We start from the raw sequence: 20,742 nt of genomic DNA, 5'->3' as shown, positions 1-20,742 counted from the left end.
TAAATCCCCATTTATAGACTTGAGTGCCGCGCTAGAGAGTTCTGTCATAGATAAAACATACTCCCGTTCTGTGTTGGTCGCAGGTGTTCTGCCTGATTGCAGATTCAAACTAATAGCATCTAATAGTTTCCTAAGGGACTATGTTTTATCATAGATTAAACATACTTGGGGAGTGTGTTTAATGTTTAAGTAAGTATGTTATTTGTAGCGCAACTTAAATAAAAAAATAACAAGACCCTATTATATTCTTGTAGTTTTATTTTACTTTGCCTTATAATCAACGCGTTCAGCTACAACTACCCTTCACAACTTTCCTGACAGTAATAAATAAACAAGAAAAAGAAACTATTGGAGGGAGGGTGATTAAAAAAATATCAGCAACTTCTTCTTCTTGCGTGCGTTTGATGGTCTGATGGATGGATAGTGCAGATTAGATTGAGGTTAGAATTAGAATTTTGTTTTTGTCCCAAAAAAGTCGTTGTCGTTACGTTAGGCTACAGTAACTGAACTTGTGTTAGTTGTGATGTGATATTCATTTAGCTTTTAATTAATTCGTAGTAGGACTTTATTAATTCGAAACCTTACAACATGTATTCAGGCTCTTATTTATTCTTGCAGCTTAGTCTATGAATCATTCGGTCACCGTGTTGATGGCATAGGTTTTCTTTAATATTTTTCTTCTAGGTCTTACAGTTTTCAAGAAAGAGGGCTTATAACTCATTTTTCGACTCGCACATGATTCAAACCGTAAGTTGACAGAATAGTAAATTGCTATGCCTCTGTCATTTGTATGATTATTGTTTATTCCCCATAAGTTGGTCAATTTTATTTGTTTTAACACTTAGGTTACGGTATACCTGATTGTTACTTGGCCTACATATAATGCTTACTCCTCTAAATTTGTTGGCTACTGCATTCTTATTTTGTCTGTTTAGAACAATGGTACGCCATAAAGCGCAACGTGTTTCTGCAAAGCCCAGGACAAAAGATATCGAGATTGCCGATGACACTGATTTTAAATCTATGCTTCTCCCTCAACCAATTTTAAAGGGACTTAAGCAATCTGGATACATAAGACCGTCACCAATCCAGAAGAAGGCCCTTCCTTTAGTAAGATGTGGCCTCGGTAAGTATTTATTTTTGTAGGCTAGCTGAAGCTATGTAAGTTTAGGCCTATCTCGATAGTTTTGATTTGAAGCTGAGTAAGTTATCCTCAAGGACATTAAAATTTTAAGTTTTAGGCTAGGCCTAGGCCTAACTATTTAGGCTAAGTCCCCCAACTTATTTCTTCAAGATTACTGGTAACTTAAGAGTAGGATTTTGGATTTTGTACCTAGCCTATATTGACAAGTACATTTTCCTTTGAATAAATCATAGTCTAAGTTACGTAACATACTTTTGAAGCTCGCATATCAACTTAATCCAATGTATTCAGAGGTGGATAATACTGGTGTCTGTAAAATAGCCTATCCAATTTAGGCCTAAGCTCAATGCAATAAGTTATCATAATTTAAATTTCACTTGAAACTTATTCTTATCCGTTGTATATGATCTTATCAAAAGTTATAACTTAAGTTAGTCATAGGTAGGGCCTACCTCTGTTCATTATCCAGCAGATAAGTCATGACCTATTAGCTCATGATATAGGCCTAATTATATTAAAGTTAATATTACAATGACAATGGTATTATTATGTACCTACAATTGTAAAAATGGTGTTTGCCGTAAAAATAAATAAATAAATAAATATTAATTAATAGGCCTATAGGCCTAAGTAGTCTTAGGAAGGGATATCTGCCTGTCTCCAATGTGTCCAGCGTAATGTCTACAACTGTTTTATTTAAATACAGAAAAGTCCCGCTTACGGTATTGAAGATATATAAGATCAAAAGCAACTCGTTTATCACGGTAAATGTTACAAATATTGAAGGTTAGATTAGTAATCATAAAACATCGTAAATTAAGCACTTAGGTAGGCCTACCTTTAAGCTACATTACTCTATTGAAGAGAACTTGTATAGACTTCTCTAGTTGTTATACAAGCTAAATGCAACCAGTCCTGAGTACATTGTAAGAAAAAAGGGAAATTCAGCTTTCAAGTGTTGGCATCACTGTATCTGTAACGTGATGAGTAATGGTTCAAGGAATCTTTGTACTTTTTCCCACGCTAACAACAAATAATCTTTTCTATCTGTCTGTAGGCATCCCAAATTAAACCGAACATAAATTTATAATTAGAATCCTTTTTAAATTGAGTTTGGTTTCTAAAGTTAATAAAAACAGTAGATTTAAACTTACTCCCCCCTGCATTCTCATTTTGCTGCAAAGCTAGATTAGAGAAAGTGGCTAGTTATTAAATTATAAGTAGGCTTACAATTAAAAACTTGCGATTTTAGTTTCAACAAATTTGAATTTACATTTTCAGATCTAATTGTGCAGGCCAAGGCAGGCACAGGAAAGACTTGTGTGTTTACAATAGCCGTGCTAGAAATGGTGAAACCTAATCTTCCACATTTGCAAGCGATAGTATTGGCTCCGACGAGGGAAATAGCTTTGCAGATTACCAGCGTCATCAATGCCATAGGGCAGTGTGTTGAAGGTAAATAACGATTTATGGATATTACTAATTTGTGAGTTTAACACATAATCTGACAAACGAGAACAGAAAGTTGTTGGATCTCCAAAACCACCAGATTATCGCAAAAATATGCCTACTTAATTTAAATAACCTGTATCCCAATCAATGAAAAGTCAACTTGTGGTACTAGTCTCTACCAATATCATGTTGGGCATACTTTTGATAAAAATTTCAAACTTCAAATTCCCAAAATGGAATTTAAGTAGGACTCTTTTAGGTAGGTTAGTTAGTTAATAAACTGACAGCCGTATAAATATGAAGTACAACATTGGTCCTGTAAAACATTCTAACTTATAGGCCTGGTTAATATCCAAATGGAATTTGGATTTCCGACTTCCCTGTCTTAAATTTTTTAAAGGTTACTAAGGTCAAAAAAGGTTAAAAGGTAACACACTCCAGTTCAATGACAAATAATAATACAAAGGCATACTTAATTATTCTATATGCTCTTCATTGTAAGGACTGAAAAATTTAACTTAAATTAGTAAACCAAAAAGACAGTAGCCTCCTGCAATCACAGAAATAATATTTTGGTTCTGAACAGACATTGGCCAGTAACTCATTAATCCATTTTGGATTTCTTAGCGTGTTGGACTAATAAGCATTTTGAAGGATCTAAACTGGACTCAGCTATCAGATCATCGCAATAAATCGTCCTGACCAAAGAACGAGCTAGTTTTAGGCAGTAAGAAAGCCACACAAGGCATTTCGCTCCATTCTACACTCATTCTTCTCTCATATTTGGCTTAAAATAGGTACGTCCAGTAGCTTCCATATTTTAAATGGATGTAACAAGTCTCAAGTTCCAATAGAAGCTAAAGAAATGTTTACATGAACAAACTTTAGATGTTTGCAGTTGTTGGAACATTTAGTAAAACATTAACTTACTAAACAAATTTACGTTGGCCTATCTTCCTGCTTGTAGGGCTTAAGACAAGCTGTTTCATTGGAGGTTATCCTCTCAGTGTGGACGTAGACAAAGTGAAAGGATGTCAAGTGGCAGTGGCAGCGCCTGGCCGACTGAAACATCTGCTGGAGAAGGGACTGCTCAACCCTCGACACGTGCGACTGTTGGTGCTTGATGAGGCTGACAAACTCATGGAGAGGGTGTTTGCCAAGGATATCAAGTAAGAACTTAAAACTAAAGATGTACATTTTTGTTTTGTCACTAATCTTTTTATTTGAGCATAATTTTTAACGACGGTAAAGTTATTTCATTTGAGTGATGTTTTCAGTAATTTATCTTCAGAATTTCGCTTGGAGCCACCACCTTGTCTATTGTGTTCCTCATTTGTACAAATTGTGGTTTTTATAGGATTTTTGTTTTGTTGTAACTACTATACATTTTTTGTTTGTGTATTTTGATTTTGCCATTCTTCCAGCTTTGACTGGGTTTGTGTACTAATCTTCGTTATGATTTACGTACTCGCTCACCTAAGAACGGAATCAGATTCCAGTTCCCGAAGCACTGTGAAGGTTTGTTTTAACTTTTGGTGTTGGAAAACGTCTAAAGTTAATTCCTCTATAATACCAACATCAATTCAATCCATCATATATTAAATTAGAAATGGATTAAATTACTGTGCTGTATTGAGTAATCCGTGTTTAGAAGTACATTTACTGTATTTTCAGGCTTGAAATTTATTCATTTTTTAGTGTCACAGGAACATTGAATGAATGTTTCATTTAATTACTACTCTTTATACAGCGTTGCTGCTATTGTTCTTACCTGGCCATAATTTATTTGTATGATGTTTATTTTGTGGCCATTATTAGGCCTATTTATTTGTTAACCCTAGCAGTGGCCAATGTTAGAATTGGGGAATGGCCAACCCATTTTGGCGATTTTGCAGACCTTTTTTTGAAAATTCGTAAAAATTCAACCGTACAAGTAAACCTAGCCAACCTCATATTCATTTTGTTCGGAAAGAACAGGAGAATCTAGAAATAGTAATATCATAATGATTTAGACAGTGTATTTTATCGGTAAATTGAAAAAAATAAAAAAATTCAATTTTTTTTTTGAAATTTCAAAAGCGGCCTCGGTATTTTTTTTCTACGGATTTCTTTATGGGAAATTCATTATATACATTTTGTAGACAATCTAATTCCCTACATAGAAATATATAACATGTTAGGAAAAAAATATTTTTTTTTTATAAGTTTTTGGGGCGAAATATAATGACAAACGGAGAACCGAAAAAATTGAAAACTGTACAGTGTTAGTTTATGTTGTAAAAAGTTCTATAATACATGTGTATACTAATAATGATATATACATGTTTGTAAAGCTAATGAAGTAAGGAATCAAAAAAAGTCATAAAGTTTATGGTAAAAATAATTTTTTACCTATAAACATACGTATATAAAATAATGTTTATATATTTTAGCGATTTCTCAAAAAAAAAAATTCACAGTATTTAGTATACAACTTTTGTACCAAATTTTTTTACTTCAAACCAACATAATAATCTTGTAGTGTATTCAATTACCTACATAAAAATGTATAACATGTTAGAAATATTTTTTTTTGTAGGTACGTAATAGGGACATAATAATACAATAACCGCAAAACCGCAAATATGTGTATAGCCTACAGTGTTTGCTTGTGCTGTGAAACATTATGTAGGCTGATGATATGTAGCCTACATATTTGTAAAGCTAATGAAGTAAGGAATCCAAAAAAGTCATAAGTATGATGGTAAAAAGTTATTTTCACCTATGATTATGTGTCAATTTGAGAACGTTTTGAATTTTTTGCGTATTTCGAGAAAATGGAGTGTACAGTATTTAGTATATAACTTTTGTACCAAATTTTTTACCCCCAAACCAATATAAACATCTTGTAGTGTGTACATTTACCTTTATAAAAATGTATAACACCTTGGGTATATAATTTTTTTTTTATGTGTTATGTAGAAAAATAAAAATTGTCGCAAACTTGGCAAATATGTAAAAAGTCTTATTTTTCATTGAGAGCTCTGTAATTTTTATAAACATCAATAATGCCATATTATATCTATATATTACAACTACAGGTATTTATAAACAATAAAATATATAAATTTACATATAAACAGGGTAGTGGCATATTATATAAGAGATAACGTGCGATAGTTGGTCCGGTAACGATGTCGGAAAAATTACAAAATTTTTATTTTATATTTTATTAGGCCTACTCAATAATGAAATACATCTTACATTACAATTGTAAAAGTAATACAAAAATAAATATAGTAACTCACCCCCTACCCTCAATGTCCCTGTGTCGTCACCCTCCCCTCGATGTCCCCCGTGTCGTCGACTCTAGTTCTTTCGCCCACGACGACGTTCCAAGACGCAAGGAATGTTCTTGCACATCTGGAACTTGCAGACGCCGTGAACTCCATTCTGGCATATGGTGCAGTATAGTGACCCCCGTTGTGTGTTGTTTTGTCCTTGACTCTTGCACACAATACACATGCGCCTTCCATGGTTAGGCAGCGGAACGATGTTGTGGTTGTAGTTGTGCTGTGCAGGGTTGTCTCCAGCTGGACCGACAGTGGGCGGAAGGGGGAGAGGCACACCGGAGGTTGACAGTTGATCAATTACACTGGTATTAAATTTTGACCTGGGCATAGGATTGTCATGCTGAGCCGCATACAAAATGTATGCGTTCAGTAGAGCCATATCAATGAAATTGTAAACGATCTTCCTCCAGTATTTAGATGAAGTTCGAGTGCAGGACAAGTGGTAAACACTTTTGTCTTTCGAATCCACTCCACCCATAAACTCGTTGTACACCTTGATTGTCACTGGTTTTACCGAGACGCGATTAGTTCCTCGACTGGTAACTTCGACGTCTTGGGCATGCATACAATTTGATATTAGGTGAACCGGTTTCCTGGTTTCACGCTCTTTGAACTTCACAAGGAGGACTGATGCCGAACCATCAAACCTTCTTCTAAAGTACAAAGTCTCACCAACTTGTAGCACTGTATCCAAGGCGACTTTCGAAAGATCCTTAGACCGCTTGTTGACCGTTCCTGTCAAAAAGGTGTTTCTCTGGCTCAACCAGCGGGCTAAGTTGATCTTTGTGTAGAAGTTATCAGTGAACAAATGATAACCTTTGTCCAGTAAACCAACTTTCCCCATCAGGTACGCAACAACTTTCTGAGTGAAGGGATCAGAACCAGCAGACAAAAAGTATTTACCAGAGTACAACACAGACTGAAGGACGTAACCCGTCTTGGAATCACACAACTCAAACTTTTTAATGCCAAACCGTGAGTGGCGTTTGTTTGGCATGTATTGTATGAAAGTGGTACGGTTTTTCATACCCACCATACTTTCATCAATACATACATTCTGACTTGGGATGAAATAAGTTTTAAAACTTCCATTCATCATTTGAAGGAAATCGCGAATCTTCACCCAAGGATCATATCCTACATGACCCTGTGGTGGAGAAACGCGAGATGACAAATGAAACATGGATGTTATCAATTGAAATCTACGAAGAGTCATGGTTTGGCAGAAAAACTCAATATGAAGTGTACGGTCTTTACTCCAATAGTCGGTGAGATTCTTCCGACGGGTTATTCCCATAGCCAACAAAAGCGCTAAGTACTTCTTCATCTCATCCACTGTGACGTCCACCCATCTACGAAAACGGGATTGCGGGGACAACAATCCAGTTCTTCGTAGATGGTTGATTTTCCTGTGGGCATACAAGTTTGTCTCATTGACAAACATGTCCCACATGGCCCCAGTGAAGAAGAGAAAGAAGTAGTGCAAAGGGTTATTTGACACTACACAAGTTGGTCCAGGGTTATCTACAGTGAATTTTGAGCTTACGTCCACTGCCGGCTCAGGCGGATAGACCCTCACCCACGGCGCTTCTGTCGGCAGCTCTTGCTGCGGCAGTCCTCCAGCTGGTTCTGGTGCCGGTTGAGGGTCATCAAGTTGAGGGGCGGCTGCCCTGGGGACTTTGGGTGGTGGGCCAGTGCCTACTTCACAAAGAGCCGTCTCATCTGTGAGGTGAAGCGGTTGAGACGGCCTTTTCCTAGGGGGCCTAGGCTCTTCGTTGGTAGGTAAATGGGGGGGGGAGGTGACTCAGGGAGTGCAGCTACCCCGAACAGGCCAGAGATGTCTTCCCTGTCCGTTGTATCGAGGTCCTCCGAGTCTGGCGCATACTCCTCACCACTGCCCGATGAGTAGTCGTACAGGTCTTCTAGATCACTTTCTTCCTGCACCATAGAAGATATTGCTTCGTAGAGTTCATGCCTATTAGGCCGAAGATTGTCACGCAGGGGAGGTGGCCTCTCTGACGGGGGGGTAACCGGGGCACTTTTTTTATTCAAGATTTTAGCCCTGTAGGCCTCATACACAATCTCTCTACTTGGCCCTGCGACCTGGCCATCGTTAGCATGAAACACTGGGGGGGGGGGGGGGGTGGTTTAGTAGGTGGGGGATTGGACTGGATCACTGGGGGCGGGGCTGGAAATTCCGGATCTGGACTAGGAGGGGTGATAGGCCTAGGCATACAAGAAGGGTCATCAACATCCTCATCGTCGTCACTAAAAGGATAGATGTCACAACAGGGCGAACTAAGATCCGTCTCGAAAAGTAGTCGCTGGATATCAGAATCATCGTTGTTAGACATGATGCTAAAAAAATAATACCTTTTATGAACACTATTTCACACAATTCAGTAATATTTATGCATAATAAAATGCATGAAGATTACTGTTATACACACACAAACACTTCACTAACACTAACACTACGAACTAATAACGTATTTAGTAATAAATCGCGGATAACATGCGAGCGAACACTCACCGGCAAATACACACAATGGCGACAGACTGTCTGGTCAGTCTCGTCTGTAGTAGTAATGACTCACTTCCGTTGTCTTCATGTGAGCAGACGGATATAGCCCCGAGCGCAGGGCTGCCATTCTCTGAATCTAAATTTCTTCCTCTTCAAAATGATATACTATATGACTAGTAATAATAACTTTCACTGTATATAATTCGTATTTTCCATACCGCCACCAGACGACTGTTGGCCATTTGTTAGAAATTTCGAAAACAGCTGTTTTCATAAAATCGTACCGATTGTGCAATCAATATTTATTTATAAATATCACTACCACAATGAAGATAAAGTCAATGGCTATCCAGTGGTACCACCCGCAACATCCTAAGACGAAAATTACCCGAGCAGGGTAATGCCAAACAAGACGTGTTTTGCCAGTTCCCAAGTGTTGGCTGCAAAAGTCGTACCGCGCCAAAATTTCATTTGATTTCTAATCGTCGTGACATTGTTATATACCTGCTACAGGGTTTGTTTAGGTAATCAAATGAAAGTTCTGAATGTGATCTTTCGAATGGTATATATATTATTCTCATCTGAGTTGATTGTAAGTGTTTTTTTTACCGTTAAAAAAATTTCGGCCCATACTGTCACCAGACGACGGTTGGCCACTGCTAGGGTTAATGTTTATTCGCCAATGCATAAGTTGTATTTGTTTGATTTAATGGTTTTTAATGTTTTAATGGATCTACCTGCGTTAGATGAATTAGGCCTACTCGAATCAAATGTTTCTAGGAATCTCTAGGTGTCTGTGGGAGTTTTTTTGCCATAAGTTTGATGACAAGAAATTTACTGTTACCAGTCGCTGTTCTGACACAATAAGGCTATTTATTTAAGTTTTGGTGCTCATATACTTATCAGATGGTCTCTGATTCAATGGTTGGATCTAATGTTTGCGGATTTGATCAGAAGCTTTTTGAGGCTGGACTATGTAACTAAAACCGGTTTCGTTTACAGTGAGATATTCAACCAGCTGCCAGAGAGTAAGCAGGTGATTGCGTGTAGCGCTACCTACACGGATCAGCTGGTCAAGTTCCTCAGTGACTACATGAACTCAGGTCAATATGTCACTCCGCAGCAGATGGACGGCTCCACCATACTGCTGGGCGTGAGGCAGTTTGTCAGTGTAGTTCCTAGACATGTCAACAGGTTAGTGTTAGTGTTAATCAGTTGAAGTATGTTGTTTTAGTTTTCTGGCATAAAACGGGGATAACGTTTCATAGCCTTTGGATTTCCTATAAATTAATTATATTCAACCTGATTTCAGCAATCAGATTTTTTGGTATTTAGCATCTAGTTTTTTGTAGCTATAAACGTCTCCTAACCTCATGCTGTACTTTGACAACGTTTAATGTGTCATCGTCTCTTATACAATTTTTCATCCTATCTTCCCATTTTAGTGCAGTAGGCTCTAGTTTGAGACCATTTAAACAAATTACTTCAGGCGATGCCTAGGGGGTACGACATGATCACGTAGAAATTTATCGGGATTTAGCAGGATTTGAACTCACATACTCAGTGACAAAAGCTTCACATTTCATTGCATGAGATGACTGCAATTAAGGCATACCTCTGTGTATAGCAGCTGTACGTGTGTACAGCCTGAAAATGTTGTTTCATGGTTCTGAAACAAGTTTTAGATTACTACCATCTGACACAACAACAGACATTCACGTTATTTCCAAAACAAAAGATTAATTAACGTAAATCAACACTTGATAACAACTGCACAGTCCTCTAGTAGCCCTAGCGACAAATTTGTTGTTTACAGCATCATCTGCTTTTTGCAATAATCATGTCATGTAGGCCTACTGTATAAATTTCTTTCTACCTGAAGGTGGGGACAGATTTAGGATCCCAAAATGTTGATCTTTTGTTTTAATAATCTGAGTGTTTACAATTAATCCTTTAAATGATGCAAAGGTGCAGTAGAACCCTCCATATCTGTTGGGTGGTAAATGACCACGTTGTTTCATAAAAATTACCAGATAATCGAAGGATAAAATAAAAAGCGTTTAAGATGCAACTGACTCATTTACTGTCAGGAAACAAACGTTTGTGTCAACTATACTCTTAAGTTAGACAAATCGAGATAAATAATAAAAAAGTGAATTATAACTGAACAACTTATGTTTGGACTTTTGTGCAGTCGAAACATTCTGTGGTATAATTTACTGTAATGTAAAAAAAACAAAAAAAAAAAACATTGGAAATCCCATTTTTAACATTATAGGTTAATTGTTTACCAATTGAAATTAAATTATGACCAAATTATTTTACCCCTATAATGATGCATTTGTTGTTTTCAGATTAGCACAACTCAAAATAAAAGAGAAGAACCTTCTGTATTTGTTGCGGTCCATATCTTTTGACCAGTGCCTTATCTTCTCCAATTTAAGTACCAGGTAAGATTTTTTACTACGTATGCTGGAAAATTCGACAGTATTGTGTCTTGTGATGTTTATTTTAAAATTTCTTACTGTAAACTTGAAAATCCGTATTTCTGAGGCCAAGTACTGACTTGGGTACGAATGGCCATGGCAGTAAGTATGTAAAACTGGGAAACTCCTTTAACCTATTTCTAACTTTTTTTACTATTTTTTCCCCTAGTTAGTCTATTCATGTTGAATATATCCTCCACTGTCCCTCCCCATACCACTTGTGGTTCACTCTCTCTTATTACCTTTCCAGGGCTTGTCAATGTTATAGGCAACGACGCTCTGGATAGTCAAGCAAAGTACAGTTTTGTACTACTCTACACAGCGCCAGAGCTCTGCTAATCTAATGGGAACCTGACCCTATTCGGATTGTCAAATGTAAGGATTAAATATACACGCAGAACATTTTACGAAAAATCAAAACAACTTTTTTTTTAGTTTAAATGTCCATATGATGCTCCTGTGATCACACAACACCAAGATTGCTGCTGCTATCTTGGCAACGTCATGATCATTTCCAGCGGATGTACAGTAGACCCCCTCTTAACCGACCTCGTATTAACCGATAATCGGATTATCCGCCTTCGATCGTAAAATAATACAGTTTGTTTTAACCGACCTTGATTTGAGAGCAGCTCGGTTTAACCGCCGCTTTATAGGAATCTCGGCATTTCCGCTCCCACGCTGGGCGATGAGAACTGAACCATACGCTTATCTCCACAGGATATGACTAACAATAAGCTATTTTGTGTTGAGCACAAAAAATATAGCATAGCCAATTGTCAGTTTGTCATCATCGTTCGTAGCTCGAGCACATCTGATCTGATTTGTTATCTGTGCGGCACATTTATAACATCATAAAGTGCGTTACGATTTTGAGAACTGATTATCTTATCGCCGGAGTAAACAAACAACGCAACTTGTAAGGAAGGCAGGGAAAGGGGGTTAACAACTCCAAGGTCAAGATAGTTTTTGTGCCTCGAGCCTCCAGTGAGAGGCTATAAATAAACATCCTGTCTTGTAACAAAATGAAAATGGTCGCTTGTATCTTTAATGTCGACAAAAGGTTCTGTACTGTATTACGATGTATTTGGAAAGCATCAATTAATACATTACAGTATTAAAGTTATTAAAATAGGAATTTTATTGACTCTTGCCTAGTATTATAATAATATATTCCACTGAAAGTAGGCCTATTTGACTTAACTGTGTTTTGTGTTTATTTGTGACTTTTCTATCAATATGAAAAAGGAGATAAGAGTAGTTTATTTTATAAATAATGCAAGTATGACTTCAAAATAATGATTATATAATTCCAAATGAATAGCACTTCATTATGTTATGATTTTAGGGATTGCCCGTTTTATCCGACCTTTTGAGTTATCCGACCTAGGTCCGGTCCCATTAGGGTCGGTTAAGAGGGGGTCTACTGTATTGTTATGTCACACAAACCTTAAAAGAGAATTAACAAAACAGTGTTAATGAATGGATGCTTAGGCATGGGCTATTGGCAATCATTCCAAATTTATGACAGTAACATTAGCTCCCAAACAGGTGGTTCAGATTACCAAGACTGTTTTGTAACTATTGTAAGAACTGAGGAACCTTACTGAAACATCATGAGTTTTCTTTGCCAAGAATTGCTTTACCTTCCTACTTTTCTTTATCAGCAAGATTTCTTTGGCTACATTTACATTAGAGGTGTGTCGATACCAAAATGTATCAATACCAATACAAAAAAAAAATTAATTCTCGTTAACAATAACATTTTCTGAAATTTTTTACCAAATTTTCGATGTTATAGATCTTTCATACTACACCAAACTCTATAAATTATGTCCTTACATAAAGTATTTTAGGAGTAATTGGGTGCATTTTATTTAAAGAAAAATTAATTCATCCAATAAAAACCACAGAAACATCACTTTCCTCTGCTATATGGGCAATATATCTGAACCCCCCCCCCCCCCCCAGGGAAACAAAATCACTAACAATGTCTTGCAATAACAGCAAAATCCTAACATATCTCCATCAGTCGAGTAGCCATCATCATCGTCTTTTGCAATCGTGCCAAAATGAAACGTTCTTGTTGCCATCTGGAGTAGAGGAAAAATCTTTTATCATCCACCACGCCCGTGTAGACATCATCATGGTCACCCGCTGTTGCTTTAGAAAAAGTTCAGGTAGGAAAAACCACACAGAAAATACACAATATTTTGTCTCCCACAAGATTTAAATTAGGCTACATTTTTTTATTTTTACAGGGTGGCCGAAAAGTCCCTTTATCTGAAACACCACTGATCAGCAAATATTTGTACATTAGGTGGGGGAAAAGAACGAAGGCTCATTCTCCCTTCCCCCACCAGCGCTTCGGCCCTAAACACCAATTAAATTTATCTTTAATGGAATGGGAATTTTCGGCCAACCTGTACATAATCTTTTAAGTCTTCTGTGTGTTGTATCTCATACATATTGTACTTCTAAAAGATAACTGCTATCTCTTTATTCAACATATCTCAATCCTTGCTTAGAGAATTTTCTTGAACAAAACAAGCCTTAGTAGTGTGAGACTTCTGTATAATTACAGAAATTACTCAAATGAAAATAGCCTTATCACCAATCTTGCTTCCTCATTCCTGTGTTCCTTATCTTATCAATGTTATCACTACTTTTCCTGATAAATAATCCAATGTGTCAGCATAGATTGTTGCCTTAAAGTATGAAGGTTTCTGATTAAATCTAAAGTTTGTGGCGTAACCCCCCCCCCCCCCCCCCCTCCATGACCCAGAGGTCTGTGGATCGTAACCATGCTCTGCTACCACTTGTGGCGTATTTTGGCCACATTTGGTGATTTGGTCATATGATTTATGATCATGACCAAACTTTTTGTGTTGGAAACGACAACTGGACTCATTATCTAAACAGAGGAGACAATTTACCGCAACTCACAGGCCCAAAGAGCCAGCTTTGATATTTATTATTATTAATTGAAGCATTTTAACTAGTGAAACACCCTAATCTTTGGATGCAATAATTATTAATGAATGAACTGGACACAGCGTGAACTAACATTTGAGCAAATAATGAAATGGAGAGCTGACGGAATAAACTAAATGAGTGATTTTGACTACATAATCTGAAAAGAATTATTAATGGAATTAAGAATAACTATTGTGTAACACGATACCTCCACGATACCCCCATATCCCACGTATTCAGCAAGCCATCTTTCTTCTTCCAAAGCAGGGACACGACAACCGGTGTTTCCGTCGTGCTCCCCTACTCTCGTCGGTGCGCATGCACCCTAATGTCCTAGGCTGTGTATCATGGCTTGAGCTCACATGAACGTGGCGACATTTAAATTATTCTGGACTGACCTCCACAAGTCAAAACATTTCTATGCTTAATTATTGTCATTGGGCTATAAACTATGTTGTGTAATATGTTGGTGTTGAATGACATTTGAAAGGCATACTTACTGAATTTTTTGTATTCTTGCCAATTAAAGTACTGTACTATAAAAGTTATTAGCCTATATTAGCATAATAATTTCTAACACACAGCAATAACCAATTTAATTTTTGTATAAAAGAAGTGTTTTAGCTTGACGTCAAGAAAAAATTATGTTTAAGATTAGTTTCTTATTAGTGTCTTTTCAATCCAAATTTTGTAGAGTTTGTGTTTTGACATTTGACCATTGTGGTGCAACTATGGCAGTTAAATAAAGACAACCACACTTGTCATTTGTCACCCTTGTCTGTACTTGGAAGATATCAGTTTTTAGACAACAGAACTGCTGTACTTTCTGATTGTTTAAGCAGGCTGCATACCACACCCTTCACCCTTCTTAATATTCCTTAAGCAAATCCTCTCTCCTATGAAAAACAATATGAAAAACTACTAATTTTCCAGGGCTGTGAGCCTGTGCAACCTACTGAGGAAGGAGGGGTGGGGAGTGGAGTGGATTGCTGGTCGACAGCCGCAGGAGGACCGAGTGGCAGCCCTGACTCAGCTGAGGGATCAGCGAGTGAGAGTGTTGGTCACGACGGACCTGACGGCTCGTGGCATCGACATCGAGAACGTTAACTTGGTCATCAACCTGGACCTGCCGCTGGACCATCACACGTACCTGCACCGCATGGGTCGCGCCGGCCGCTACGGCTCGCATGGTGAGTGTCTACCCGATTGTGATAATTTGGTAAAGTTTCAGTTGTTGACCAGTCTAACTATTGGGTATCTGTGGTGTAAACAGGTGGATTTGGCCTCCTTAGCCCTTGGGGTTTTGTTTTTGCCCCCTTTGATATGATTTATCGCAGAGAAAAATCTATTTAAATTGAGGATATTGATAGTTTCTAAATTTGAGTTTGTAAGAACAAAATTCCATTTTGTTAATTCAGGAGTTTTGATTATTTGATTGTCAGTTATCCTACCCAGTGTAAAAAAATACTCTCTACAAACGATTTAATATCAAGAAGTCTACAAATGTTTTAGTAAGACAAGTCACTTGCTGATCAGAAAGTAATGAACGTTTCCGTATGACGGTCACTAGGTGTACGCCGATCGCACAATTTAAAACACAGATAGGTTTTCCTCCTTAGTCTAGTCTTCCCAGAGGAACTTTCAAACTGCAATATTAAATTTGGAAAAGTGCACTGCAATTAAAAATCTGCTAGCTGTAAAGTGTCATGTGGTTTTTGTTGGCCAGGAACTTAAAACCTGCAGACATTTTTTGTCAAGTGTGTGAAGTGAACGGAAACAACATAATGAATGGAAGTTGTGTCCAGAACTAGCAGTATTTACAACTGCAACTCACATTTTTATCTTGAATATTGCAACAATGGGCAGCGCAACGCTATGATGGATATAGTGTCTGTATTTGAAAATGTGCTATCAGCTTGCCCCTAGCATCTTACTTTAGCCTCGTATTTTTGTTTGGTACACCATAGCGGGTGAGCTACAACAACCCCATTTGCCCCCTATCTGAAATTAGAAGATTGTTAGTGCCTTTACTTGACTGTACTTTCTTATTGTTTCAGCACACACAACACACTTTGTGTATTCTATAAATCTGTATAAGATACCTATCATTCACCCGTCTTGATTCACATAGTTAGAACAACAACCTGTGGCTTAGTGTACAATTATATCTTCATGTTATTTCCTACTGTAGCAGTTGTGGTTTATTTATTTTGTAAGTTTGGATAGTGACTACTCATTACTCAATATCTAAATTAAAAATATATTAAATTTTCTACTCTATTATGTTTCAGGGATCACAATCACAGTGGTGTCCGAGGGTCCAGAGCTGGCTGCCTTCCAGAAACTAATCGGGAACATCGGAGGAACTACTCTAACAGTCAACCGTGTTCCTCAACACCTGAACAATATCGATCTTTGGAAAATACCAAATGATAAGTTTGAAAAAGTCTGTGGTATTGTCGACATCAAGCCTTCAATACATCCCGAAAAGGTAGGAGATAGTTCAACGAATACAGGGGAAACAAATTCTTCTCTGAGTGCTGATAGTGAGGATGTAGGAATCAGTTCAGCAAGTACTGCTGAAAAGAATTCTCCCGAAAATAGTGATTTTGTCGATTCAGACAGTTCAACGAGTACCGCTGAAAAAATATCCCCTGAGAGTGATAGTGAGGATTCCATAAAGGAAAATAAGGGGGAAAATAATGCCTCGGGTGCAGGAAACAAGTATTTGCTTGAATATAGGAAGGATTGTAACGAAAAACATAGTTTGAGTAAAGTTGTGACTGCTGAAAACAGTTACTCTGAAAAGAATTCCTGTGAAAGCAGTGATGATGAAGATTGTGTCAAAGTGTTTAGCAATGGTGCTACTAATGGTGAAAAGAATTCTCCTGAAAGCAGTGATCGTGAAGATTATGTTAAAGAGTTTAATGAAAGCACTAGTACAATTGATGGTGAAACAAATTCTCCTGAAAGCAGTGATAGTGAGGATTATGTTAAAGAATATATTGGAAATGGCGAGAAGAATTCTCCGGAAAGCAGTGAGGGTGAAGATCATTTAAAAGAATCTAAAGGAGGCAACGGTGCCACTATCAGTGAAAATTATTCTATTAAAAGCTCTTGTATTGATGATTTCATTAAAGGATACAACGGCGAAATAATTGTCGGGCAAATGAATCATGCCATTGACCTTACAGGAAAAGTACCTAATGTGACAGAAGACTCAGTTAGTCCTAATGATATGCAATGTAAGAAATCTAAAGGACTTTCTGCAGAAACCATTTCTCTAACCTCTAACCACAGCACTAGCACTGATGAAAAGTGCTCTCCAAAAAGTAGTGATGATGAATCGTGTGTAAATAGATGTCTCAAAGATAAATCTATTTCCTTGGAAAATTTGCGTATACGTGATTTTTACAAAGCCGATAGTGATGATATAAAAGTTATTGCAGGGCCATCTCTATTTGCTTTGAAAATGCAAGAACATTGGCGGGAGGTTTTGCCAGTGGTGGTGAATGAGTTTAAAGTTCCTTTAAATACACCAATAGCTTCATTGGATTCTAAGCTCATCAGGGTCAGATATTGGGACAAGAGCCAAAAGTACGGTGGTATTAAAATGTATACTACTTCCAATGAAGTGCCATTGATAAATTTTGAAGAGAAGAAAGAAGATAAGGCGTTCCTGAACTTTCAAGATATTGTATCTGGTTTAGAGGGGGGATTAGAAGTTGATGAAAAGTCGGAAGATAATGCTGTTAGTACAGATAAGCCGTTGTTGAGCTACGAAAGTATTGAAGCTTATTTAGAAAGTGGATTTCCTAAAGTCCCAAAAGAAGTTTCAGAAAAATGTGAAGAAATTGACCAAGTACTTGCAAAATATATTGAAATAAAAAATAGTTCAGAAAGTGCTCTAATTTATTTTGATAGTTTTGACCTGGTTGGATGGTTGGCAGTAGATGGACTACACAATGTTGTTGAAGAGATAAACATTAATAATTGTGATGTTTATGAGTTCAAATCAGTTATTTGTCCTTCTGGCGAAAATCACATTGAAGTTTTGTCTTTACTTAAAGGGTCTAGTAAGGAAATGAATGATTACATAGATTGTTTTACCACACTTAGTGTTGAAAACCTTTCATTAGCAAACCTATCTTTGCCAAACATTGTACAGAAATTAAAACAAACTCAGTCAACATGTTCATGTAGATTACTTTGTGGTTCTGACTTCCAAGCAGATCGTCAAGAAGTACCCATTATCAGTAGTGATGGTGACAAGTCTACAATGAATGTCAATGCAGTTTGTAAAACTAAAAATGAGTCAGAATGCAAAAGTGCAGCAACTTCTTGTAGAAACTCAAGAAACCATCCAACGAAGGGGAGGAGATCCAAGTCAGCATCTAGAAACCGCAAGAAGAAAAAATCATTTTCCGAACACACAAATTTGGAGGACATAGCACAAAGGAGTAAAGAGGCCAAGAAAACAGATTTACAGATCAATGTTACTGGCAAACAATCAGACCAATCAGATAATAGTGACAATTCTGGTATTTATGTAGATATGAATTGGAAATCTTCCAAGAAGATCGCCCATGCAAATGAAGATGAAAAGACTGTTACTTGTGATACCGTTTTACTTGGAGCCAAACCTAAAAAAAATCAACAGCCCAACCCAAAAATTAAAGGTGTGAAAGACCATAATGGTTTTGATAATAGCCCTCGGAAACATAGAAATTCTGATGACAGTTATGATAGTTGTGATTCAATTGATTATGAAACTACAGATCTAGACAAGAATCTTTCTTGCAGAAATCCCAGTGAAGCAAAAAGAAAACATCATCTTGTAAAGCACCAAACTTCTTCTAAAGATGCCTTTGTGGAATCGTATAATAACCATACATTACACAACCAAAGATTAGAGAGCCCTCACGTTTTGCACCACAAAAGGCAACCTGTTGAATCCCGCAATAAACATGTAAATAAATCTCAAAATGTATACTTATCAACTGAATATGAGACTGGCACACCTTCTTTCAGATCACTTTCAGCCACTTCAGCTGAAGAAGATAGCAAGAGAAACACTAAATATCATGAAGACAAGCACAAAACATCACAGCACAATCCTCAAAGTAGAAAGAATGAATCTTTTGACAGCATCAGTTCCATTGAATTAGAAATTTCTAAGCTAAGAGAACTAAATGCAATACACAACAGCAAATTTAAAGCCATGAAAAAGCAACATGATAGACACAATCGGGTTTTGAATGAGTCTGATGAAGGCTCGGAAGAATCAGGCGCAACCAATCGTCATTCATTCCAAACGGCCTGTTCTCAACATTGTAGTGAAGATATTGATAGTTCCTATGAAGATATGAGGTCCAATAGACACATTCACTCAAGCAGCAATGTTGATGAAAACCATTTAGAAATTCATAGTCAGATGAATAATAAGCCTAGGTCAAAAAGATATTCTCACAAAGAAAATAGCCAACAGAGAAGAAAAAGACATGATCAAATGTATCTTCAAGATCAAGAACTTCCTCAAAATGTGTATAACCAGCATGCTGACCAATACGAAAATCATGAGTTCTCTCAGGCCAACCAAGACAGTCATTTGCAAGCTCAATCTCAAGACCTTCCTCATTCTCATGGAAGTGGTTCATCAAGACTAAAGGGTGAGAATTTACATGAAATGTGGTATAAAGACTGGTATCTCCGAGTCCGCCAAAGAGCAATCCAACTTGCAATGATGGAGTACACCAATAGTATGTCATCAATGTAGAAAAATCCATCCCTTTCAAAAATGTTGTGGTCAGTGCCAAGGTATTTTTATTATTTATTTGTCCTTTACTAACTAGACTATTCTGATCCTAGTCACTTAATCTTTTTCAGTGCTTGGCATTTTGCCTTCTCATTAGAACCAGGCTTAGGTATGATGGACTTTCTTACGATGAGTTTTAAAGTGTTATTGTATGAATTTAAAAATGTCTTTTTGTTGCTCTCTGTTTTTTATTTATGTGAAATATTCTCTTATTAGTTAGACTACATTTCCTAATACAACTTTCTGATCGAGGCTGTGAGAAGAGTATTCAGTAATTGCCATAAGTTATGTAATAATTTTAATACAGCAAAATTTGATACCTTATTTTAACTCATCTTTTAAGTTTTTTAATTCACAATAGCTAAAATATTAATAATTCAAATAATTCATAGGCCTATAGTTTGAAGGCAATATATAGAACGATTTCATGTACTTATGTTTCAGTCCAACTTTGTTGTTGTACCTTTGACAATTGTTAGTCTATTTTTGACTTTTGTAAATATGGTACATGTGACCTGATATGTTTAGCTTACAATTAAACCTGTAATGTATTGTGATACTTTTGTAGTTGTGTAAAGAAAAAATAGTTTGAATAAAAAAGTAATTAAATTTACCAATTGTTTTTATTTTAATTTCTTAGTAGTTGATTATAACTGGAAGTACTTATCTGGGAAAATAGGGGAAGCAATTATAGATACTTAGTCAGATTTTACATGAAAAGGAGTAAACTGAGAAGTCATGTCAGTTATATGTTAAGAGAATGCAATTTCACTTTGAATTTTGTTGGAAGCAAATACATCTGAGTGGTCTTTTATTTGATAAATTTTAAAACCACGACAGAGCTACTACAGTTACTAACAGTGAATTATGTTTAAGGGTGCGCTCTGCTAATGCAAGGGCTTAGGATCTCCGTTATTGTCAGCTTAGTTCTTAACCAATTTTAAACTTATGTTTTTTATTCATTTCTTATATCTGTAGGCTTGTACTTTTTTAATTTTTTTATAATAGTAGAA

At 36.7% G+C, this 20,742-nt stretch overlaps 1 protein-coding gene across 1 annotated transcript; it reads left to right on the top strand.

Moving 5' to 3' along the window:
* The first annotated feature begins 407 nt into the window (after nt 1–407).
* LOC129002489 (uncharacterized) lies at nt 408–20,342 on the top strand. The gene is made up of 8 exons (XM_054430333.1): nt 408–440; nt 936–1,126; nt 2,426–2,599; nt 3,564–3,765; nt 9,455–9,646; nt 10,807–10,902; nt 14,848–15,104; nt 16,206–20,342. Exons 2-8 carry the CDS (start codon nt 940–942, stop codon nt 19,688–19,690), a joined length of 4,593 nt encoding a protein of 1,530 aa, XP_054286308.1. The 5' UTR covers nt 408–440; nt 936–939; the 3' UTR covers nt 19,691–20,342.
* Nucleotides 20,343–20,742: the final 400 nt, after the last annotated feature.

Source organism: Macrosteles quadrilineatus, unplaced genomic scaffold, assembly GCF_028750875.1.
Source record: "Macrosteles quadrilineatus isolate MER2022 unplaced genomic scaffold, UCM_ALF_1.0 Scaffold_9__3_contigs__length_116548681, whole genome shotgun sequence".
NCBI lineage: Eukaryota > Metazoa > Arthropoda > Insecta > Hemiptera > Cicadellidae > Macrosteles > Macrosteles quadrilineatus.
Note: the sequence above shows the minus strand (reverse complement) of the source record. Positions and strands in the feature narration are given on the sequence as shown.

Bases quoted from the DNA above. Each gene is read 5' to 3' on its own strand.
- LOC129002489 (XM_054430333.1), top strand. From the start codon at position 940: ATGGTACGCCATAAAGCGCAACGTGTTTCTGCAAAGCCCAGGACAAAA. The intron at 2,600-3,563 runs GTAAATAACGAT...TCCTGCTTGTAG, and splicing joins CATAGGGCAGTGTGTTGAAG to GGCTTAAGACAAGCTGTTTC. The intron at 10,903-14,847 runs GTAAGATTTTTT...CTAATTTTCCAG, and splicing joins TTCTCCAATTTAAGTACCAG to GGCTGTGAGCCTGTGCAACC.